This window comes from Manis javanica, chromosome 5 (genome assembly GCF_040802235.1).
Source record: "Manis javanica isolate MJ-LG chromosome 5, MJ_LKY, whole genome shotgun sequence".
Classification (NCBI taxonomy): domain Eukaryota; kingdom Metazoa; phylum Chordata; class Mammalia; order Pholidota; family Manidae; genus Manis; species Manis javanica.
In genome coordinates this window covers 89,256,812-89,281,892 of record NC_133160.1, presented here as the reverse complement: position 1 = coordinate 89,281,892, position 25,081 = coordinate 89,256,812, and the positions used below count along the sequence as shown (strand labels likewise).

General features: G+C 41.8%; 1 protein-coding gene across 8 annotated transcripts in view; it reads left to right on the top strand.

Annotated features, from left to right (window-relative positions):
• BANK1 (B cell scaffold protein with ankyrin repeats 1) overlaps positions 1-25,081 on the top strand; it is a 328,379-nt gene that overhangs the window by 91,297 nt on the left and 212,001 nt on the right. For all 8 annotated transcript variants that reach the window (XR_005061796.2, XR_005061797.2, XM_037020171.2 and 5 more), the window contains exons 3-4: positions 895-1,049; positions 10,948-11,086. Coding sequence is in view for 6 of the 8 variants with exons in the window: in XM_037020171.2 (XP_036876066.2) it covers positions 895-1,049; positions 10,948-11,086 (294 nt within the window). In the remaining 2 variants the exon portion in view is untranslated. The remainder of the gene's footprint in view (positions 1-894; positions 1,050-10,947; positions 11,087-25,081) is intronic.

Below are 25,081 nucleotides of genomic sequence, written 5' to 3'. Positions count from 1 at the left end.
AGTGTCAGACCAGTTTCTACCTCTTGCAGACTGCTTTCCTTCCCTTTTTTCCACATCCCTCTTTAGGGATTTGAGGGGGTAGTTCTGGGGTTGGCCTAAGACTTCGCAGGTGTGATCTCCTTGCAAGAGCCTTGGTTTCAGCCACACTGGTTCTGTGCTGTAATCAAATGCTTTGGGCTTTGAAAAGTTGAGTAATAAAAAGTTTATCCATCTCTCTTAACCCATTTTTTTCTTCTATAGAGAAAAATGTTTTAATTATTGAGACCAAATGCTAAATTACTACATGTTAAAAAGAAAAAGAAATCAAAGATGCTTCCCTTTTTTGAGATTCAAAATTCACATTAGCATATTTCAGAGTTCTTAGAAATGCTGCCAGTAAAGAAACCCAAATAATATGATATGAAACACTTTTTTTTCACAGAACATATTAACATTTGATGAAAACTAATAGTTCACTGTTAAACTAGTTTTTTTTTAAATTTGAAATATATGCAAAGGATAAATAATTGTTCTGATTTAAATTGTTTCGATTTAAAATAAATTTCAATTAAAATAAATTTCAAGAGAAAGTTTCATGTTTTTCAGATTTACTGTTTTAATATTAAGAGAAAATATTAAGAGGTGGTTGGAGTTTGGGGAGTAAACCTTTAACTAGTAGGTGAATGCATTATTATGTAGCTGGTTTAGTTTAGTCACCAAGGTTATAATACTCGTTAAATTGTAAAGTAATTATTTTAATTATTGACATTGGTTCAATTATTTCAGCTATCTTAAGCTCAGTTCAGTTGTCCCATATATTAATTAAATCAATTATTCAGAAATTTGTCTTTATAGTACTGGAGAAAATAATATTGCCTTTAATTATAATATCCATGTTCATCAACTTTTCTCTAGGTTCTGAGGAATACCTTACAGTCAGTACTCCAACAGTCTCAAGAGTAGAACATTCTGGAGAAATAAGTGAGAGAAATGAATTTGAAGAATTACCAGAATCTTCAGGGAGCCCCAGACCACTGGCAATTGTGCTTCCCACTGAAATTCCATGTGAGGTCAGTAAAGATGCCTTGTTATTTAAATAACCCTCACATTTTCATAGATACTGCCTTTCACTAGAATGTAAGCTCTAAGACAATGCTCAGTAAATGGGCATTTCTGTCTACTTTGTTGATGTCTGTACCCTGAGAACCCAGAACAATGTCTGGCAATTAGTAGGCAAATGCATACATGTTTTGAATAATAAAATACTGGCAAAAATGAAAGCCTAATTTTATCAAATGTTACTTAGCATACTGCCAAGAGAAACATAATTGCTGTATATATAAAGCCACTTACATATTAACCAGAGCCAGGATTTTATTTTCATAAATGGAAACATATTCTCAAATAGAATTTGAAAATACTTATTTTTTTTGATCACTGATTTTTCAATTATAAAACATGTATCAAAGGCCTACATTACCAAGTAGCAATATTAATAAGAACTAGAAGAGCTGGTTCTTTGAGGAATAAAAATATAACAGAGTATAGAGTTGGGGTGGGGGAAGATTTCTGAGAAAGCCACTATGTGAATACATAGTTGCAGACATTTCTTTTTCCTTAGACTTCTTTGGAATGAACCATTAAAATAAGTCTACTGGTATAGCTTGACCTAAATCTGGGGCCAAATAATCTCCAGATAATAAAAAGATTCTGGCCCTCGGGATCTATGCTGTTCATGAAAAGGAAGAGCCAAAGACACAGGAGAGCCTTGTGAGAGTTGAATTAAAGGGTTCTTCTGGTAGAAGACAGTAGATGGTCAGCACTTGTCTGCTTGCTGGGAGGTGTCTCTGCAGAGAGAGTCCTCTGTCCTGCTGGTACCAGAATCCTAGGGGAAGCTGAACTTTCTCTGCATTTGGGTGAACTTTAATTCCATCACCACCAGACCCATTGCCTAAGTGGAAGAATTACTGTTTTCAGCTATTATGCTATTAGTTCCAGAGGAACAAAAACTTCCTTGATACTACCTTAGAGATCCCAGGAACTTGAACTATAGATTTGAGGAAACTGACACAGGGGAGCAGGCAAAGGAAAATTACAATCCACTTAAGGACTCAGGAACTTAAGGAAGGGAGATCAGACTAAACAATCAGAACTGCTGGCTCCTATTGAAGCAGAATTAATGGAAGAGACAGAAATAAATAGAAGAGACTTTAATAAAAGGGGAATGAAAACTATTCTTAAGTAGGTAATATCAATGCAGAAAACAAAAACCACTAGAACTAAAAATTGCTCTAAAAAATTATCCAATGTGTCTAAATAGCTGGTTCAAAAAATATCTGCAACAGTAAAATTTGAACAATATAAAACTTCCTTTTATTATTGGATTAAAGATGGGGGAATGAGAGGTGAGACAGAAACCTGCACATATAATTTGAAAATATAGCCCTTACAACTAATCCTGAAAGAGCAACAGGAAAGAAGGCAGCAGCAGATGACCTACACCTGGGGAAAAAAGCAGACCTCACAGGAAAGGGTAAAGTACCAAAGTAACAATCTGGGGAGACCCAAACCTTTTCCCCACACCAGTTTATTGGTGGGAGGAAGAGAAACAGAGCATGGAGGGAGTGGGTGCCTAGGACTGCTGAGCACCCAGCCCCAGAGATGAACCTACATTACATGGTGCTCTGGATATTAGTGGGTTTGGAAAGCTAAGACAGTTGGAATACTTGGAGAGAGTGAGATTCCAGCCACTTGTCAAGAACAGGTACCCACAACCAGCCATACTGGGACAAAAGAAAGGCGGGCACTCTGAGAGACTTCCCAACAGTGAGAGGGCTCCTAAAGGGGCAAGAATTGCACAGAGCTTGCTGCTGAGGAGAAAGAACAGGTGGACAAAGTTGTCCCAGCCCACTAAGACATCAGGGTGGGGACTTGCAGTAGCATCAGGTGCTTCTACACCTGGCTGGCAACTCAGCTTTGAGGCCCTCCACCATGAAATGCAACCTGCTGCTCTTTCCTCCCAGCCAGCACAGGCTTACAAACCTGCTGCTCCTGCCATTGCACCAAGCCAGCCAGATGGTGGTCTGCCTATGACAGCTACAAAGGGTAGAGCATAGAGGTGCTTCCCTACATGCTTGGCCCACTGGCCCTGGCAGTGCAGGCAGGCACTGCAGCTGGGAAAGAGGAAAGAGCTCTTTCCTCCTGGCAGGCACCAGTGCCGCTCGCCTGCGATCCCCAGCATCACTCCATGGACTGAGCAGCTCCAGAGTGTAGAACTTCAGAGCCCTAAAGAGCACTGCCTACTCCAAGTTATTTTTACAAATATGAAACATCGAAAGACCTGGTACAAATCAAAATCCCACAAACACCAGAAAGGGCCAAGTGAAACTGAAATCACCAATCTTCCTGAAAAAGATTTCAAAATAAAAATCATAAACATACTTACAGAGCTACAGAAAAACAGTACAGACCTCAGGGAGGAATTCAAGAAAGAGAAAGAAACTTAGAAAAATACAGTATCAAAAATGAAACATAAAATGGAGGGATTTAAAAGCAGATTAGATGAAGTAGAGGAGATAGAAAATGAAATAGAAGTTAGAGAAGAGGAATACAAAGAACCTGAGGCACAGAGAGAAAAAAAGGATCTCTAGGAATGAAAGAATATTAAGAGAACTATGTGACCAATCCAAATGGAAAAATATTCACATTATAGGGATATCAGAAGAAGAATAGAGAGAAAAAGGGATAGAAAGTGTCCTACAGGAGCAATTGCTGAAAACTTCCCCAATTTGGGGAAGGACATAGCCTCTCAGGCCATGGAGGTGCACAGATCTTCCAACACAAGAGATCCAAGGAAGACAACACCAAGTCATATAATAATTAAATGGCAAAAATCAAGGATAAGGAAAGAATATTAAAAACAGCCAAAGAGAGAAAAAAGATCACATACAAAGGAAAACCCATCAGGCTTCTCAACAGAAACCTTATAGGCCAGAAGGGAGTGACATGATATGGTTAATGCCATGAAACAGAAGAGCCTTGAACTAAGAATACTCTACCTGGCAAGATGATCATTTAAATTTGAAGGAGGGATTAAACAATTTCCAAATAAGCAAAGGTTGATGGAATTTACCTCCCAGAAACTGTCTCTGCAGTGTATTTTGGAGGGACTGCTACAGATGGAAGTGCTCCTAAGGCTAAATAGCTGTCACCAGAGAAAATACAACTGCAATAAAGTAAGTAGACCAATTAATTTTTAGCAAATGCAAAATTAAATAAACTACCCCCAAATTGAGTCGAGGGATACACAAAGAGTAAAGTATATGATACCCAGTATATAAAGAATAGAGGAGGAAGAAAAAGGAGGAGAAAAAAAAAAGAACCTTTAGATTGTGTTTGTAATAGAATACTAAGTGAGTCAAATTAGACTGTTAGATAGTAAAGAAGCTACCTTTGAACCTTTGGTAACCATGAATTTAAAGCCTGCAATGGCAATAAGTACCTATATATCGATAATCACCCTAAGTGTAAATGGTCTGAATATACCAATCAAAAGACATAGAGTCACTGAGTGGATAAAAAAACAAGACCCATCTATATGCTGCATACAGGAGTCTCACTTCAATCCCAAAGACATTTACAGACTAAAAGTAAAGGGATGGAAAAAGATATTTCATGCAACTAATAGGGAGAAAAAAGCAGGAGTTGCAGTACTTGTATCAGACAAAATAGACTTCAAAACAAAGAGGGTAACAAGAGACAAAGAAGTATATTACATAATGATAGGAGGGTCAGTCCAACAAGAGGATATAACCATTATAAATATCTATGCACCCAACATAGGAGCACCTACATATGTGAAAAAAATACTAACAGAATTAAAGGGGGAAATAGAATGCAATGCATTCATTCAAGAAGACTTCAACACACCACTCTCTCCAAAGAACAGATCAACCAGACAGAAAATAAGTAAGGAGACAGAAGCATTGAACAACACACTAGAACAGATGGACCTAACAGGCATCTACAGGACACTCCACCCAAAAGCAGCAGGATACACATTCTTTTCAAGTTCACATGGAACATTTTCAAGCACAGATCACATACTAGGCCAAAAAAGAGCCTCAGTAAATTCAGAAGGATTGAAATTGTACCAACCAGCTTCTCAGACCACAAAGGTATGAAACTAGAAATAAATTATGCAAAGAAAACAAAAAAGCCCACAAAAACATGGAGGCTTAACAACATGTTCCTAAATAATCAATGGATCAATGACCAAATAAAAATAGAGATCAAGCAATATATGGAGACAAATGACAACAATAACTGAACACTGTAAAATCTGTGGACACAGTGAAGGCCGTGCTATGAGGGAAGTATATTGCAATACAGGCTTACCTCAGGAAAGGAGAACAATCCCATGTTAGCAGTCTAAACTCACTGATGAAACTAGAAAAAGAAGAACAAATGAGGCCCAAGGTCAATAGAAAGAGGGACATAATAAAGATTAGAGCAGAAATAAAATCAAGAGTAAAGCAATAGAAAGAATCAATTTAAGCAGGAACTGCTGCTTTGAGAAAATTAACAAAATAGATAAGCACCTAGCTAGACTTACCAAGAAAAAAGGGTGTGTACACACATAAACAATCAGAAATGAGAGAGGAAAAATCACCATGAACACCACAGAAAAACAAATATTTTTTAGAGAATAGTATGAAAAATTATATGCTAACAAATTGGATAACCTAAAAGAAATGGATGACTTTCTAGAAAAATACAACCTTCCAAGACTGAGCCAGAAAGAAACAGAAAATCTGAACAGACCAATTACCCCCAATGAAACTGAATTGATAATCAAAAAACTACCTAAGAGGAAAATGCCTGAACCAGGTGGCTTCATCGCTAAATATTATCAAACATTTAATGAAGACCTAATGCCAATCCTCCTTAAAGTTTTCCAACAAGTAGAAGAGGAGGGAATACTTCCAAACTCATAATATAAAGCCAACATCACTCTAATACCAAAACCAGGCAAAGACACCACAAAAAAAGAAAATTACAGACCAATATCCCTGATGAACATAGATGCAAAAATACTTAACAAAATATTAGGAAACTGAATTAAAAAATACATCAAAAAGAACATCCATCATGATCAAATAGGATTTGTTCCAGGGATGCAAGGATGGTACAATATTTGAAATCCATCAGTATTATATACTACATCAACAAAAAGAAGGACAAAAATCGCATGATCATTTCCATAGATGCTGAAAAAGCATTTGATAAAACTCAACATCCATTCATGATAAAAACTCTCAACAAAATGAGTACAGAGGGAAAGTACCTCAACATAATAAAGGCCATTTATGACAAACCCACAGCCAATATCATACTTAACAGCAGAAGCTGAAAACTTTTCCTTTAAGTTTGGGACAAGACAAGGATGCCCACTCTCCTCACTTTTATTCAACATAGTACTGGAGGTCCTAGCCACGGCAATCAGACAACACAAAGAAATAAAAGGGATCCAAGTTGGTAAGGAAGAAGTTAAACTGCCCCTTTTTGTAGATAACATGATATTGTACATAACCCCAAAGAACCCACTCCAAAACTACTAGAACTAATCACTGAATTCAGTAAAGTTGCAGGATACAAAATCATTACACAAAAATCTGTTTCATTCCTATATACTAATGATAAACTAGCAGAAAGAGAAATAAGGAAAACAATTCCTTTTACAATTGCATCAAAAAGAATAAAATACCTAGAAATAAACCTAGCCAAGGAGGTGAGAGACCTATACCCATAAAACTGTAAGACACTCATGAGAGAAGTAAAGAAGACACCAATAAATGGAAATGCATCCTGTGCTCATCAATAAGAAGCATTAATATTGTCCAAGTGGCCACCCTGCCTAAAGAAATCTACAGATTCAATTCAATCCTTATCAAAATACCAATGCATTCTTCAATGAGCTAGAACAAATACTTCTAAAAATTCATATGGAACCACCAAAGATCCCGAATAGCCAAAGCAATCCTGAGAAGGAAGAAAAAGCTTCCCAACTTCAAGGTCTACTACAGAGCTACAGTAATCAAGACAGTTTGGTACAGGCACCAAATCCTGCTGCTGCCTCTTGCTGTGAACCTCACTTTGGTGTGTGTCTCTGCCTCCTAGGAGAGTGCTTCCTTGTTCCTTCATCTGCCCTGGAGAGTCGTCTGCAGTGGGTTTTTTAACTGAGGTGGTGGTAAATGCTGCTGTGCTTCTTGACCCCAGGAGCCTGAGCGTGTGGATCCCTCTGCTTAGTCACCTTTCCCAGAATTATAACTTCTTTGGGTTTTGGATTTCCTGGGCTTGAAAATCTTGTGTCATTTTTAAAATCGCATAAAATATGTTTTCTTCAACGTTTTTTTTTCATGTACTAGTGAAGATTTGCCCCCAGTGTTCTATTAATGTAAGTTTTTCCCCATCTCTTTGAGAAATACCTAGATGAGTTTTAACAGTTTAAATCTGCTACTTAATTTGGCCTCTTCTTTTACCTTTTTTTGGATTAGTATCCTTTGTTCTGTTTTTGTATTTTTTAATCCTTTTTTTTTTTGTTACAGGCCAAGACATTTGTTTTCTCACTGTATTCTTCTTGATACTGACTTGTAGGGTAATTGACCATGAGAGATAGGAAGTCAGTGAATTTTAAGGCCTGGATATTGGGAGTTTTAAAAACTTCTGAGGTGATTGTAGAAGGTGAGGGTTAGCAGCTGAATTTGGAATCATTGCCAGAAACCCACCCTTGCTCTGCAGCCCTGGGTCGGATCGCAGTCAGCTGCAGGAACCAGCAGCCCAGTCCCGGCATGCACAGGTCCACTCGTCTCTGCTTGTGCAGCTCTAACCCAGGAGAGGTGTCCTGTGTGAAAAGAGCCACTAGTTTGTACACAAGTCATAGTGTGCTGATACAGTGTTCCACTGGAATCAAAACCCTTTGTCACCTGTGCATAATAAATCATTAAGGTCTAAAGACACTAGCCCTGAAGAACCAGAAACTTCACTATGTTATATTTTAGACCAAGTTCCAGCCCTTTTGTTCCACTATCAAGGTTACAGCAAATGCAACACACATTAGAGTTGGAAAGTGATAATTACATAACTCCTTCTCTCTGAAAGCTCAGAACTAAATAAGGAATAAAAAGAGGAGTTGGAAAGATTGCAAGCAAAATAGCAGTTTCATAATGGATAAAACTAAATTTCTGACTATTTGAGTGACCTAATATTTTCTCCACTGAATTAAATGTAACCATATAATTGTATCTTTCATTAAGATGCCTGTAGTTACTAAGGACGGAGCTGGGCCAGTGCAGGCCTTCCTCCTGGAGGCAGGCCACTTGCTGTGTAGAGATCCAGGAAGCAGGAGAAGCTGCAAGTCCCTGAGGAGGATAAGGAGTAGAGCTAGGCATGCTCAATTTTAAAATGTCATATTTTCACAGACTTATTCCATCTTAATTAAAAGAATGTATGCAGGTTATCTCTATGTACATAATTGTTGCAAGATACCACAACGATATGAAAAAAGAACAATACCTTCAGGCTGTTTAAAATCTAGCTGGGAAGCTAAGACAGAGACATGAAAAACTAATTAAGAGCAAAGAGCATGACAGGGTCAAATGAGTAACATGGGTGTGAAATGCTCTATAATTTCTTTGGAAGCTGTAAAACCCCTCCTGGCTGAAATTGTAGGGGGGATTTGTGGAGCTTGTTAAACCTGACTTGGACAGGATAGGAAGGGAAGATGGAGGGAGAAAAGGAACTAAACAGCATGCCAGTGTCATGTACACAGTACCGGCTACTTAATTAGCAGGGGTCAGTGCAGAATGAAAGCAATGGAGCCCTCGTTTTAGTTATTAAGCATTTCAAGGAAGTGGCAGCAGTGGTAAGCCAAGTGCAGGGCCTGTGTAGCCATGCAGGTCGCTCACCCATGAGCCTGACCCTGGCTGCAAATGAAGATGTAGGGGCCTTATTTGGGGCAGTCAGCAGGCTTGTCCTTTGTTTAGAACTTTTTTCTGGAAATGTTTGAAAAGTTGAGTCCTGCCCTCTATTAAGGATGGAGTCTGACATGTAAGCAGCCTGTGTGAGCACTCATGAATGAGAGTGGATTAGCTGGGTGAATAAAACATTGGGCAAGGATGCTAAGCCTTAGAACGTTTAGAAGGGGAAAGGTCAAAGTTAAACAAGAAGCGATGTGCACATGGCTGAGAACTCTGAAGAGCTTTGAAGCAGAGGATCTCGGGTATTTGAGCCAAAGTGAAATGGGAGGTCTTTAAAGATTGGAAGTGAGGAGACAAGTAGGAGGACAAAGGGATTAAATAACTGTGCTAGAAGTGAGGTCCTGTAGAGAGGAGGAGGCAGATTAAGGGAGAGATTGAGGGGAGGCTTGCACTGGTCCAGCCTTGTCCCTAATTTTATGGACATCTTAATGAAAGATACAATTATATGGTAAATTTAATACAATGGAGAAAATGCTAGGTCACTCAAATCATAAATTTAATTTTATCAGTAGTGGAGCTGCTGTTTTGCTCTCAAACTTTCTGAAGGATTGACCTTAGGACTTAAAGCAGTGCTCTGGGCAGGCACAGCAGGGAAACGGAGGTGTTCCTGACATGTAGGCATGGGGCAGGAGTGACAGGGGAACAGTGGGATCTTTTATCCACATACAGTATAGTTGGTGAGGAGAAGTTTAGTTCAAAATATCCTGTGGACAAATCTTGGGAGCATTAGACTCTGGTTAAAAAATGCCCAATGTGTGGATGTGTGTCAGCTGAAATGATTTGTCATCAACATATTTGTAGAAACTCTTTGGTACAGGTTGTTGAAGATATAAGTTTTATCAGTAGGTAATTTATGCTTAGGGAGATAACATTTAAATAGGAGAACTTTGAAATTAATGCCTTTGGGTAAGCGCAATTTTATAAGAGCATACAAATAAGGGACTGAAATTTCATTTGACTTTGAAGAAAGCGTTTGAAAGGTGAGATATCATAGGAAGAATATTCCATTTTTGTTATTTTGAAGGGTTAAACAGCATGATGTCAACTCTGAATTTAGATAGTTCTGATTAATCTTCAGAATGTAACTGTATTACAAAAGAGAGCAAAGAGAAAAATTGGTGTGTGTGTGTATATGTTTTAGCTAGGACTAAAGGAGATATATTTACATAAAAAGTGCTTAGCATAATTTCTAGTATAAAATAAGTGCTCCACAAATGCTAATTCCTTCTTTTTCTCTGTATTAATTCCAACTTTCTTATCCCTATTTTTTTTGGATTTTTCCCAAAAAGGTTTTCAATAACCCTTTTTATCTTATGTACATAGATTTGGCTTTTCCACCTTAATATTTTGAAACTTTTAAATTTATAACCTTCAGTCAACTCAGTAACCTTCACAGATACTCATCATAAATAAAGAGTAACAAGAGATTCTCTGGTAAGATTTAAAACTATTGAATATTTAGAACAATTCATCATATTTAAATTGTAGGAGATTTTAAGGGTAAACTTGTTCAGTCCTGTCATTTATAGATAAATGCACCAAGTTCCAGACAAGTGAAGGAAAAGGATTTGGAAAAAAGGATTTGGTTAGTAATTGACTTAAATTTGCCTGGAGGTCTGTGAGGTGATGCTCATTACCTTGAGGTAGGCAGCTTCACACACAGGGACAAGGCAAGTGGAAAAGAGAGCAGCTATGTCCTCACTGTTTTTTCAGTTGCAAAATACAGTGTTGGAAAAAAATTTAAATATTCAATAGACACCAAGTGACAAAATGCAGTGAGAATACCATTTACAAATTTCATTTCTGAATATGGTTGAAAATATGGACATAATAGAAGACATTATCGTGTGCAGTCTTTGTCATTAATAATTGTAATGGTTAATGTAAAGTTTTTCATATGCCTAAATGGCTTATATTTTTCATCTTACAGAATCCTGGTGAAATATTTATTATTTTGAGAGATGAAGTAATTGGTGATACTGTGGAGGTTGCATTTACATCCAATAACAAATGCATTAGAACACAGCCAGCCCGTTGGAGTAAGACAGTCTGGTGTATGAAAGCTTTAGGTAAGAATTTTTTTATGCTTTAACAAATATGAAACATCATCCTGAGGTTCTTTCAATAAATTTATGATAAATGGTTTCACTTCCTCACAGAAACTAATACATTCTGCAGGTGTTTCCTGTGTTTAGCTTTCCCATACCTAAGGTTGTTATTATTAGTCTGGATCAAAAAAGTATGAAAGTGTAAATTATGAGAAATTAGCTGTGTACTATGGGGTGAAATAACAGCCAATAACATCACATATTTTTAAGTATGTCACCAGAGATCATCTTAATATGTATCAGCTATCAAATATGGAATGACATAATTCACCTTATTGTAACAGGATTAGCATATAATTTGGATTTTCTTTATGTTTTTTTCTTTTTTCCTTTCCTCTTTTTTTTTCTTTACCCTTAAGTATATTTTTGGCTGTTTTGCAAAGCATAATTCTTTTTCACTATTTACCACAGTAGTACCATTCTATATACAATCTTCCGTCTTTTCCTTATTTAATTTATGAAGTTAACCATTTTATTATTCAACTTTGCTTGCAGTGTGATAATTTATATCAGATTTAAAGTTCCAGATGGAATAGCCATATTTACCATAATAACTTTACTAAAATCATAATCTAATAGATTAATATCTAAATGTTTTGATATAAATGTAGGACTACTTGGTTTTTGAATTTATAATATCCTTTTATAGAGAATAAAAATATAAAACTTCATAAGTGTGAACTTCATAAAATATTTTAAAGTAAATTTAAAGTAGAAATTTTAAATTCCAATTTTAAGAATTTGGAAATGTAGTAAAAATATTTTAAATTAAAGAGTATGTCAGATGCTTCTGAGCTTTTTCCCCCCTTTAAGAATGTAGCTATTATGAAATCCATTTATAGAGCATTTACAAAGCTTTTCTGTTGTGTTACACAAGGCATATATCCCCTGTGTGGATTTCCTTGCTCAGTTTAGATCAGTTTGATTACAAAAAGGAAAGACTCTACACCCAGAATTTATAAACATTTCAGACAGAGCTTCCTGTCATGGACAAATATATGCAGAAGTGAGATGAGAAAGAATTCTCTCTGTCCCTTTTCTTTCTCTTCCAAAACCCCCTACTTCCTTATGCCATATTTTAAAATGATTTAATGGACAAATAATTTCTAATTAGTTTCAGAGTTTAAACTAAATCTAGTTAGACTAAAATCACTACAGAAAAATCAATATTGCAAATTAAGAAGTACTTAGATAATATTTCCCAAGTAACAAATCAAAATGTCAAATAAAATTGTTCACATTAAGATTTTATGTTCAATTTACCTAGCACCTAAGAGCAGTACAAAGAATAAAATATGTCACATGAAAGGAAAGGAGCGACACACAGCAGCAATTCACCGGAGAGTTCCGCTTTATTAGGGAAAGGTGCTGGGTTATATAGGAAGGGGCATAGGGTGATTGTGGTGTTACTTCTACGGGGCTGGTGGCTGTTGGCTAGGTGCTGGGATTGGGAGGGGAGAGAGAGGTGATTGGGCTTCAGGTGGCGCCGGCGGGAACCGAGGACCCCGAAAAGAAGCCGGAAGTTTGCCATCTTACTGGTGGAGACCCTTCATTCCCCCCTTTCTTCTCTATGGGTTTGTGGACGTTGCTTTCTCTCTGGCTGCTTCCTGCTGAACAGGGGCGGAGAAGGGAGTGAGGGCTTGAGGATTGGGAGGAAAGGGTTGATAGGACTTCCCACAGTAAGGATGAGTAGATGTGGACTTCTTCAGGTTTGGAAATCAATGAAGGTTCCCTGTAACCATAGGTCGAGGACCTGTTGATTCCAATGGTGCCAAGAGGATATGGGTGTCAGGAGCCAGGCGTCTACAGCCATTGTTTCCAGGAACAGTTTCCAGTGGAGAGAGGGGTCCATCTCAGCATGTGGCGAGGAGGTCATGTGAGGGTGAGGGATCTTCTGTGGCCAGAAGCTGGTAGTTCCTGAGTAAAAGCTGGTTGAAAGCTTGATTAGAGATTTTTCCGACTTGGCATTTGATGAACTTTATTATACAGGGTAAGAAGAGACAGGCGAGAAGAATGATTATTATGGGGCCTGCGATGGGCCAGACCCAGGTAAGGAGGGGGTTTGTTAGTATTGAAGAGAATGGGTTGGAATTGGAAGCAGAGTGGAGACTGGAGGCAAGGTCGGTGAGTTTGGTGATGTCAGTTTCTACAATGCCAGATTCGTTGATGTAATAGCAGCACTCTTCCCGGAGGAAGACGCAGGTGCCGCCCTTCTCGGCTGTAAGCAGATCTAGGGCCCGCCGGTTTTGAAGGGTGACATTAGCTAGCGAAGTGACCTGTCTTTGGAGAGGCTAGGGAATCGGCAGTGGATGTCAGGGCTCCCTCAGGTTTGGCGTTGAGATCTCTAACTGCCCATAGAGAGTGACCCAAGGCTCCTCCTGAAAACCCTGCCCCAATGGCTGAGGTGATCAAAGAGATACCGACCATGATGGGAAGGAAAGCAGCCCTTTTTGTGCACGAGGGCAAGGGAGGTTGGAGCTCAAGGAATTCTGCCATGCTGTAAAGTGTAAGCTGTGGGATTAGGGTGATGAGAATGCAGGGTGTATCGGAGTTGAGAGGCAGTGAGTTGAAAAGACTGCCATTACACTAAAAGAAGTGTCCCGGTTGTATAAAAGTCTTAGAGCCGGAGGTAGGGGTGTAGATAGAGAGGCAGTGAAGTGCACTGGAGGGGGGTGGAGTTGGGCCTACACAGTGGTGGATGGTGAGATTATCTGCGTATTCTCGTTCCCATAGGGGTATGTCTGCCAGGGGGCAGAGGGGTTGTCCTTCTGCATGGAAGGAGTAGTTGGAAATATTGAGGGGCATGGCGGCCAGCAGTGGGCGCTGTAGTGATGCGCACAAGAAACAATTGGCGGTGTTGAGGGTGTGGTTGAGAAAGATGGTGGTGTCTTGAATGAGCTGTGACCAAGAGTAGGAGGAATAAGAAGATGAAGAGGTGCTATCAAGAGTTTGGATAATGACTTTCTTGGAATGTCTGATATCTGATGCAACTTGAGAGATCTGGGAACGAGAGGGAACATACTCTCGAGAGATATGAAGGGTACCGTGGGGGGTCAAGGACCCCCCGTAGTAAACTGAGGCTGTTACTCCAGCAGCCCATCGAGAGTCCCAGGGATCTGGGATTGATAAAGAGAACGAGCCGTTGGGATATTTCATGAAACGGTTGGAGGAGTAATACTGTGGGTACTGGAAGTTACCCATGTAGTGAATGGCGCAAGACTAGTAGGGACATCTCCTGTAGGTGTCTGGCCATCGCCTGCAATAGGCTTGTTTTTGGTCATAGAGGAAACAGAGGTAGGGAGAATAAGGGTAGCTGCTAGTGAACACTTCAGTGGAGGGAGGAAAGTGGAGGTATAAAGGCTCAGAGCAGCTTTTCAGAGGGCAGTCTGGTGTAGCAATGAGGGCAGTGACTTTTGTTTGATGCTGTGTGTAAGTCTGTCTGACTTTGAATCGCCATACAAAGGAGGCTGGGGTGGCGGGGAAGACAATAGGAATGAGGGGAAAAAAGCGAGAGCGCAGTAAAGGAGGAAAAAGTCATGATTCGGGTATGGATGGCAAAGGGGGTGAACGGGATTTTGGAGGAAAGAGGACAGTAAGGTCAGGAGTCTGGAGGGAGGGAGAGTCTGTAAACTTTTGTAGGTTAAGAGATCTTTTAGGTGATGTGGGGACAGAATGGTAAGGGGCGCCCTGAATGTCAATCTATGTATGAGCTGCCTTCTGCAAGAGCTGTCTAGCGGCTAATGCTCGTAGGCAGGGGGCTCATCTCTGAACTGTGGGGTCTAATTGCTTGGAGAGATAAGCTACTGGGGCAAAGGATGGGCCATAATATTGGCCTAGGACTCCTAGAGCTTGACTGGACCTCTCATGAATGTATAATGAGAAGGGCTTCAACAAATCAGGAAGATGGAGAGCTGGGGCTTCTACAAGGGCTTGACAGAGCTTAATGAAGGAGTGTCGGGGTGAGGAGGATAATGGTTCTTTAGGGGGGCCCTTGCTGAGGTTGTATAGGGGTCTTGCCAACAGGGAGAACTTAGGGATCTACGCTCTAAAATATCTAGCCAGGCCTAGAAAGGAAAGGATTTCTGTCTTGGTTTTGGGAACGGGCAGGTCAGAGAGGAGTCATTTTCCGTCTAAGGTAATGGACTTTTTTTGTTGAGATAGAAGGAATCTGAGGTAAGTGACAGTAGGGGAAGAGATTTGAGCTTTGATGGGGAATACTCGGTAACCTCTGGAAGCTAGAAGGTTAAGTAGGGAGGCAGTGTCAGGTTGAGACTGTTCCCACGAGGGACTGCAGAGTAGAAGATTGTCCATGTATTGTAATAAGGTGGACTTGGAGTGATCATGATGAAACTGTTTGATGTCCTGACCTAGGACCTGTCTAAAAATATGGGGACTGTCTCGGAAGCTTTGTGGCAAAACTGTCCAAGTGAGTTGTTCAGAATGTCTTGTGTATGGGTCCGTCCAGGTGAAGATGAAAAAATCTTGGGAGCAGGGGTCTAGAGGGATAGAAAAATGGGTCCTTGAGATCTAGGACTGAGAAGTGGGATGCTGAGGCAGGGATCTGCGATAAAAGGCTGTATGGATTTGGAACTAAGGGATGGATAGGGACAACGGCTATGTTGATGAGGCTTGGACAAGCGGAAAGATCTGTTGGTTTTTTTAACAGCTAATATGGGGGTATTAAATGGGGAGTGAGTGGGTCTGAGGTAATTTATGTTTAAGAGATCTTGAATGATGGGTTGGAGGCCTATGAGGGCTGAAGTGGTTAGGGGGTATTGGGCCTGACACATATACTGAGAGGGGTCACGTAATTTGATAGAGGCAGGGGGACATAGGGCCACAAAGGGGCTTGTAATGTCCCAAGCTTTGGGATTTACAGGGTATATGAGGGCGGAACTGGAGCTTTCATTGGGTAGAGGGGGTTCGTCGGCTGTGAGGGCCATCAGAAAGGGAGTACTGGGGGCTGTGGGAGTGGATATAGTTATGGAAATGTGGAGGAGGGAAAGGATGTTCCATCTTAGTAAAGGGATGGGACACTGGGGCATAACCAGGAAGGAGTGGGAGAAAGGTATGGGATTGTCTAGGATTGTGCATAAAAGGGGGGTGTTTGAATGGGAAAATCTGTTTACCTCCTACCCCGACTATAGGAGTAATGGCTGGCGTGGTAGGGCCCCGGTATTCTCGCAAGACTGAGAAGGTGGCTCCTGTATCTAGGAGGAAGGAGATGGGGTGACAGTCTACTGTTAAAGTAACCCTGGGCTCCTGTTTGGTGATGGAAATGGTCGGGTGAGAAGCTCCCGGGCCCCGTCAATCTTCTTCTGCCAGCCCCACTACGGCGGGCTTAGGATGGGGGTTGTTCGTCCAGCCTCCCCTTTGGGTGGTTGGGCAATCAGACCCCCAGTGGCCCATTTTGTGGCATCTGGGGCATGGGGTGGTAGGAGATCTGGGGGAGGGGCACGCCCTTGACCAATGTCCCTCTTTTCCACACTTGAAACAAGCTCCTGGGGGGGGGCTTGTTTGTAGAGGGGCGCCCAGGTTGTGGTTTTATCAGCTGGGCCAACATCTGGAAATTGGCCTCATCAGCTTTTTTTTACGGCGTTCTTTCTCCTCCTCCCAGTTATGGAAGACTTTAAAGGCCACTGTTAGGATCTCAGTCTGTGAGGTAGCGGGGCCCTGTTCTAACTTTTTGAGTTTAGCTTTAATGTCGGGGTAGCTTTGAGCTAGGAAGTATGTCATAAGGACATGTCTTCTTTCAGGTGTTTCTGGGTCCAGGCTGGTATACTGTAATAGGGCTGGAGTGAGTCTGTCTAAGAACTCGGAGGGGATTTCATCTCTCTTTTGAATTATGTCTTGGAGCTTTTGAAAACTGACAACTTTACGAGCTGCCTTTTTCAGACCTGGTATCAAGCAGGAGGCAAAAATATCTCGAGAGCGGAGACCTACGGTGGTGTTATAATCCCAGTGTGGGTCTTGTTCAGGGACAGCAGTGGGGCCAGGGGGATAGGTGGGGTCAGTCCTGTGGGTTTCGGTAGCGTGCGTTTGGGCGAAGTCCCAAACTCGTCTACACTCTTCAGGGAGGAGAGTATTGGCCAGGAGCATGAAAATGTCATGATGCGTGAGGCTGTAAGACTGGAGGGTCCATTGAAACTTCCTGATGTATGTCATGGGATCAGTGGAAAAGGAACTTAGGCGTTTCTCAAGTTGGGCTAAATCTCCTAAGGAGAAAGGGATGTGAACGCGCACGATGCCTTCGGATACTGCTACCTCCCGGAGGGGGGCGATAATTTTGGGAGGCTCTTGGGACTGAGTCTGAGGGGGACTGAAGGGTTCTGGTTCAGTCTGTGGGGGAGTGACGCGGTCTAGCCGTGCCTAGTCGAGCAGGTCCTGAAGTGCAGAAGGGGGGCAAAGAAAATAAAGAAAGATAGAATCGGACCCATGTGTCGCCAGCTAGCAGCCCAGCTACTTACTTCTGCCACTCTAGTTGGGTTGAACTCATGACTCTGAGATTAAGAGTCCCATGCTCTACTAACTGAGCTGCAGCAGGGCTCCGGTTAATTGCTTATGGAATGCATAAACAGAATGTTCTTTGTTCTTCATTCCTGCCACATCCGCAAGTGGGGGAAGGGCATATTTAGAAGCAGGGGCGGTGTTTCTACACATCTTCAAGGTCTCCCTATTTTCAGAGTGAGGAGTCTTGGAAAGATATGTTTTTGTGGACAGATAACTTCTAAGGACTGCACCGGTTGTTCTCAAGCTTGTGCTTTCTCATGCTGCGTTCAGACATGGGGGAAGGTGCTTTCCCATTCTCTCTACAAACATGTGAGAAGACAAAGGCGGTCCCTAACAGGGGAGAAACAGGTGATGAGGGCAAAGACGGAGGAGGCCCCTGGGACCTAGTTAAAGGGGGGCTGAAAGGCTCAGGCTTAATCTGCAGGGAATGAAGGTGGAGGAGGTGAGATGGGGGAGGAGATGGTTGGGGAGGAAGGGAGAAGGGCTGTTGTAGGAGAAGAAGGGGATGGGAGTGAACAGGAGGCTTCTGTGGGGGCAGCGGCTTGCAGGCTAGGAGAACTTGGGAGGGGGCAGGGGGAGGAGGAGGTGGAAAGCTTCGATATAGGGAATCTCCTTCCATTTTTTCAGGCGCTGGCAGTAGTTAAAAAGATCGCGAGTGATGTTAGGATCAAGAGTTCCCCCTGCGGGCCATTGGTTGTTATTGTCTAGGGGGTATGTCGGCCAATCTTGGGAGCAATATTTACGGAGAAGTTTTGGTTTTATATCAGGCATCAGGGAGAGGGTAGCCAGATGCTTAAGCAGGCATTCAAGAGGTGAACTTTCAGGGAGCGATGAGGAGGCTCCCATGGCTAAAGGACAGAGAAGGAGACAAACAGGGGAAGACAAACAGAGATCCTCGGACTGGAAGCAGACCACAAGGAGACAAAGAGCATCCCCGATGATCCTTGGTGGTCTGCAGAAACTCGTATACGAGTCAGAATTTCTTAGGAAGTGTGGGTCGTCACCCAGACTTCCCTAAGAAGGCAGAGTGCCGGAGTCACGAGGTACCTAGCGCTAGGCATTTTCGGCAGACAGAACAGATTTCGGCGGACGGAACAGAAGGAGGAGGGGGCGGGGAAAGGGAGTGTTCTCATCCGCAAAGGAGTCACCTCGTTTATGGCTGTTGGAGGGGGGGCAGGCCTGAGAGTCTGCTGCAGCTGTGAAGGCCTGAGGCAGGGATTTATGGCTGTCAGAGGAGGGGCCTGAGGGTCCGCCACAGCCGTGAAGGCCTGAGGCAGGGAGAGTTCCCTCCTCATCCTCGAGCATCAGGGCCTTGCCGGACGATCACAGTCAATGGCACTGCGATAGCTCGGAGAAGAGTGGCCCACCCCGGGGAAATTTTGCTTAAAAAGTTTCAGCACTGATTTAAGGGACAGTGAATGCGTTTATGACTGTCGGAGGAGGGGCCTGAGCATCCACCGCAGCCGTAAAGGCTTGAGGCGGGGATTTATGGCTGTCTGAGGAGGGGCCTGAGGGTCCGCCACAGCTGTGAAGGCCTGAGGCGGGGAGAGTTCCCTCCTCATCCCCGAGTGTCAGGGCCTTGCCGGACGATCACGGTCAATGGCACTGTGATAGCTCGGGGAAGAGTGGCCCACTCCGGGGGGAAAACTTACCTAAAGGCCAGAGAGGAGTGGTGAGTGTGATGAGCCAGCGCCGGAAAAAGAGGACGAGGGCAAGCTGCTGCTGGTGTCGGGGGGAAGATGGGGCCCAGTTGGGGTGTCCCATCTCCCGGGTTTCGGCACCAATGAAAGGAAAGGAGCGACACAAAGCAGCAATTCACCGGAGAATTCCGCTTTATTAGGGAAAGGTGCTGGGTTATATAGGAAGGGGCATAGGGTGATTGTGGTGTTACTTCTACGGGGCTGGTGGCTGTTGGCTAGGTGCTGGGATTGGGAGGGGGGCAAGAGGTGACTGGGCTTCAGGTGGTGCCGGCGGGAACCGAGGACCCTGAAAAGAAGCTGGAAGTTTGCCATCTTACTGGTGGGGACCCTTCATCACAGGTCATATGTTTTTCAGAAAAGCAGAAAATTAACACTCCATATTTTCTAAGATATACTAGGCCATAATATTGTCTGTGTGGTTGAACAGCAAAAAAACTGAGTAGGTAGGCATGTACTGAGAGAGTTTATAGTAACCTGGCCAGGCCTTGGGCTGTATTTAATGTTTGCTGTAGCTGTAGATGGCAGAGGCTGCAGGTTCCTCCATCATCCTTGTTTTTGTCTCCCCTCTTGACCTTGTGCTTCCCTAAGTACCCCTCCTCAGCTGCAGAAAGAGTCTTGTGTGTTGCAGGACTTCCAGCTAACCCACTGCCCCTATACTGGGGTCCAACTGTTGTGGTGGGGCTGCAGGGAAGGGAAGCCTTATAATGTTATGAGTAAGTCTCAGTCTTTTAGTGGGCCTGTTGTCCCTTGGCTGTGACCTTCACAAGTGTGCAATGCAATGAAATTCATAGTAATGAGACAGGGACCATGGATTTAGTCAGAGTAGGGTGAGGGCCTCCGGTGGGGGCAGGGCAGGATATTTGCAGTCAGAGCAATGTAACTACATGCAAGGAAACACCCCCCTGCTAAAACTCTATGTTTAACATTGAGCTCTAAAATCATTCTTCAGTTAAATCAGTTAATGTTCCCCAGATAAAGAAGAGTAGCACACGTTTTATTATGCTAAACTTTTGTAACCATGTGGAAGATTCACTTTAGCATACTAAAAGGCCCAGGCCTGTGTGCTGTCTTTCGTCCTTCCGATCAGGTGATTCTACAAACTGAGCAACTAACTTAGCATGCAGACCCAGTTGTAAACAGCATAGTAAAGGGCAGGAAGAATTCCATCTTGAAGATAAGATTGTATTTTAACACCCAGGAAGTTCAAGAGGCAAGATTCTTTAGCAAGTAGACAATACCTCAACCCACCTTGGGGGCTGGGCAGGCAGCCTTTTGATATGCTCCAGGCCAAGGTGCCCGTGTCCCAGAGAGAAATCAAGGCAGGAAATTCCTTATGTTAAGTTAATTTTTAATATTCAGGGGCCACTTAACAAGTCCACACCCCTACACTCTTTTTCACTTTCTCGAAAAATCCTCAACTGCCTATAAAACCCCTAGACAACGCACCACCACAGACTCTCTTGTCCCCTCCTGGCGTCAGCCAGGAGCTCTGTCCTTTCACTTTATCTCTAAATAAAAGCCTGTACCTTGCTCTCCTACCTTGACTGTGAAGCTCATTCTTCGGCTCCGCCAACAAGAACCCTGGCATCAGTAACAAATATAAATAAATAAACCACTATTTATCAGTTATGTTAATGAAAACCTTTCCAGCTCTTCTCAACTGGTATATTATGTAAATTAATTGAGAGATTTTCTTATAAAATGCTGGCAGTTATGTAGCAATATATAGGATGGTTCCCTGAATGTGTATGAGAATACAGATGGGACGTGCATTGGCAGAAATGGTTCCACAGTCTTATTTCCTCTGCCTCATGGCATTGTTTCTTGAAATATTTTGAACCCTAGCAACAGTTACATTTTACATCATAAATGAGTACATTTGCATAAATACATAATTAAAGCAAAGGTTTGAAAAGCAATGTTTAGATTAATTGTTTCAGCCTTGACATGTAAAAAGCTTGGAAGTTGTCACTCCTCTTCTTACAAGAAAAAGTTGAACAACCATCCCAAAATCTGGAGAGAAAGGCAATCAAGGGAGTGACATCTAAGATCTGCTTACCAGGAATGAAAGGCATGGGAGCCATAAACGAGTAGGAACATTTAAATGGTAATTTTGATGAATTGCTCAAGGCTGAGTATGAACTAATCTGAGAGTAAAAATCTCCTGGGGGTTGGAGTCTTATGAGGCACTGGTAACCCCAGCAGGCTGGCATAGTGAAGCTCTGAGAAAGGTCTCTGGAGTCTCTGCTGGGTCAGGAGAGGAATAATGTCAGTGAAATACTCCCAGAATGTGCCCCGTAACAAAGGCCTATTCTCCAATGCAAACCACTCTACCAGCACCTTCACCCAGTGGGAGATGAGCATCCAGTCCTCTGAAGCCCCCACAGCCTCCCTGTCTCCCCCAGGTGGGGAGGAGAAAGGTATACCACAGCAGAGACACTTGTGAAGGTAACAGTAAGAGACACAGGCCCACTAAAAGACTGAGACTTACTCATAACATTAGAAGGCTTCCCTTCCCTGCAGCCCGACCACCACAGTTGGGCCCCAGTATAGGGGCAGTGGGTTAGCTGGAAGTCCTGCAACATGCAGACTTTCTGCAGCTGAGGAAGGGTACTTAGGGAAGCACAAGGTCAAGCGAGAAGACAAAAACAAGGAAGATGGAGGAATCTACAGCCTCTGCCATCTTCAGCTACAGCATGCATTAAATACAGCCCAAGGCCTAGCCAAATTCCTATAAATTCTCTCAGTACATGCCTACCATTTTCATTTCTTACACCCAATACAACCTGTCTTATTTTCAACAACAAATTACAAGGCATCCCAAAAAACATAGTATAAAGAGATAAAGCAAACATCAGAGCAGACTTAGATGTGACACAGATATTGGAATTATCAGACAGGGAATTTTAAGTAACTATGGTTAACATGGCTGCAATGGAAAAGTGGACAACATGCAAGAATATCTGGCTAATGTAAATAGAGAACTAGAAATTCAACTTCTTTTCATTTTCAGTGTTAGTCAAAGCCTACTAATTGATGTCATGATATACTAGTGGATCACAAATGACATCTAGAGAAATTACGCTTTGTAGCTGCACTAGCCAATATGGTAGCCATTAGCCACATTTGGTTAAACTTTATTATAATCAAATAAAATTTAAAATTCAGTTCCTCAATTGCACTAACCATATCTCAAGTGCTTTATTAAAACATATCCATTGTCTCAAAAAGTTCCATTGAACAGCACTGACTATATAATATGGTTCCTTTTTCTATACACCAATTGGGGAGTAAGAAAGAGTGTCTGACATACTCTTAAGGGCTAGTGATCTGTCCAGAATTTGCAGTGGAGCCGAAGAAACACTTGACTGGTGGCCAGGAGAGCTGTTTTTATTCTGTGTTAAGCCATTTACTGGTCAGCTTTAGAAAAGTCTTTTGATCTTTCTGTGCCTCAATTTCCTTATTGATAAATTAGCTTCTCTATTTAAGCTTTTAGGATGTTTGGAGATAAGAGAGAGAAGGTATAAGATAACATGTAAACATCCAACTGAGAAACAAAATGTCAGTCACTCCCTCTAGCAATTCTCTTAAACATAAAGAGAGTGTTTTTTTCTGCAGTAAAACAGCTTCTGGATGGGGTGTGGTTAAACCACTAAAATACTCCCCCTCAGCTTCTGGATGGGGTGTGGTTAAACCACTTCCTTTTTTTCCCCATAAGGAAGAGAATAGAGGACACCATCTTTCTCCATAAATATTGTAGTCTTCACATTGCCTGCTCTCGTCTCTTAGTCCTCTGTATCTCTGGATATAAAAGCCACCAATTTTTTTGGCCCCTTTTACTCTCAGGAAATCATGCTCTAAAGACTCCCAATTTTTTGTCATCTCATATCTAATCCCTGCACCCAGTCACGACTTCTTGGGGACAGAAATGACCTCAATCATATAACATATCTAATAATAGTCTACAAAGATTTAAGTTTATAACTTTTTTTCTGTATTTCTTTGAGTACCAAGTTAAAATGGAGGGACCTAAAACCAAAGTGGAACATACCAAAGACCCCAGTCCACTGTCAGGATTCTTTGAAGAATATTGGATACATAAGGTTCAGGAGATGGCCTCCATATGTCCAGTCTCTTTCCAGTATAGAACAATTGCTCATGTCACTTGATTTCTGATCATATGGCTCATGACTTAATCAATAACTTAAAATCTGGTTTGCTGTCTCTAAATTTCTCTGGTGCTATACCCAGAGCTTCCTGTACTGTGCCTGGCTGGTGTTAAAGGCTGGTATGCAGTATCACAATATTGTCCTCAATGTAGGCTTATTTCTGATCCCTCGGGTGTGACCATCTTCCTCATGGAGCAAGATAGCTTCTATGGTTCTTGCCATCACACCTGTATTCCAAGCAATACAATGAAGTAGTGGTATATGGAAACCATTTCATATCATATCTTCCCTACTTCATATTCAGTGATGTTATCTTTTGTATTAGTTTGCTAGGGCTGCCATAACAAAATACCTGAGACTGGATGGCTTAAGCAATAGAAGTTTATTTTCTCATGGTTCTGGAGACTGGAAGTCTCAGGTCAAGGGACCAGAAGTTTGTTTCTGGCAAGGCTTCTTGCTCTGTCTTCACATGACCTTTTCTCCTTGCCTGTGTCCTTCTGATGTCTCTTCCTCTTCTTATAAGGGTACCAGTCCTATTAGGTAAAGGCCCCACTCTTATGACCTCAGTTTAACCTTACATACCTCCTTAAAGTTCTTATCTCCAAATGCATTCATATTGGAGGTTTGGGCTGAACATATGCATTTTGTGGCGGGGACACAATCCAGTCCATAAGACTTTGGCTGCTTGAAATCACCATGCTGGGAGTATTTACACCATAGAAATTGGCAAAAATTTAAATTAGGACTTTTTTTTTCTTTCTGGAGAGTTAGTTTTTCAACACTGCTGGGATAGAGAAATGAAGAAGGCCTCATTAAATTATGAAAGTTTCTGTAAGACATATCTGCTGTCTCTTCAGAACTTAATCCCAAAGTTGTATCTAGCTGAATGAAGAATAAAAAATCTAGTCTTTTTATTTCAAAAGCAATGTATCTAGCAAAAACAATGAGAATTCTGTTTCTAAAAGGAAAAAGAGAGAATAGATACTGAGAGAGGCAGTTGCATTCTCTGTCAGAAAAGGCATACCTCTAAGACCAACTATAATTCTTCCTTTTCTTTGGATACCTTCTCTTCACTATTGTAAATGTGCGTGTGTGTGTGTTCGTGCATTTGTATGACAGAGTTTTTCAACTTTGAGGCCAATCACATGCTCTGAGGTCTCTCACAGTTCTCCGAATGTTGAGATTTATCATCACCCAACCTAGCACTTTGCCATATTAATGTTCTTTTTAAGTGTATGTTTCTTTCTAACTTGGTAACAATTCAGAGCAAAACAAAGTTACATTACAGAACAATTATTCAAGCCACTGAAGAAATCCTAAGATGCTCTTTCTCTAAATTGCATCTTTCTCTTCTGCCACTTCCACATCTTGATCTGATTTTTGAGAAAATATCCTCTAATTTTGCCTTTTCCTCTCTCCTTTCAGCTCAGCAACTTGGTTCACTAATAATTCATTTGCTAAAAACTGCACCTTCCTAAGGGTGCCCACAGGTTCTCTCTGACAAGACTGTTTTGTGGTAAAGGAATTTGAAGTTACTATTAGTCCTAGCTTGTACCAAAAATTATGAAAACACATGT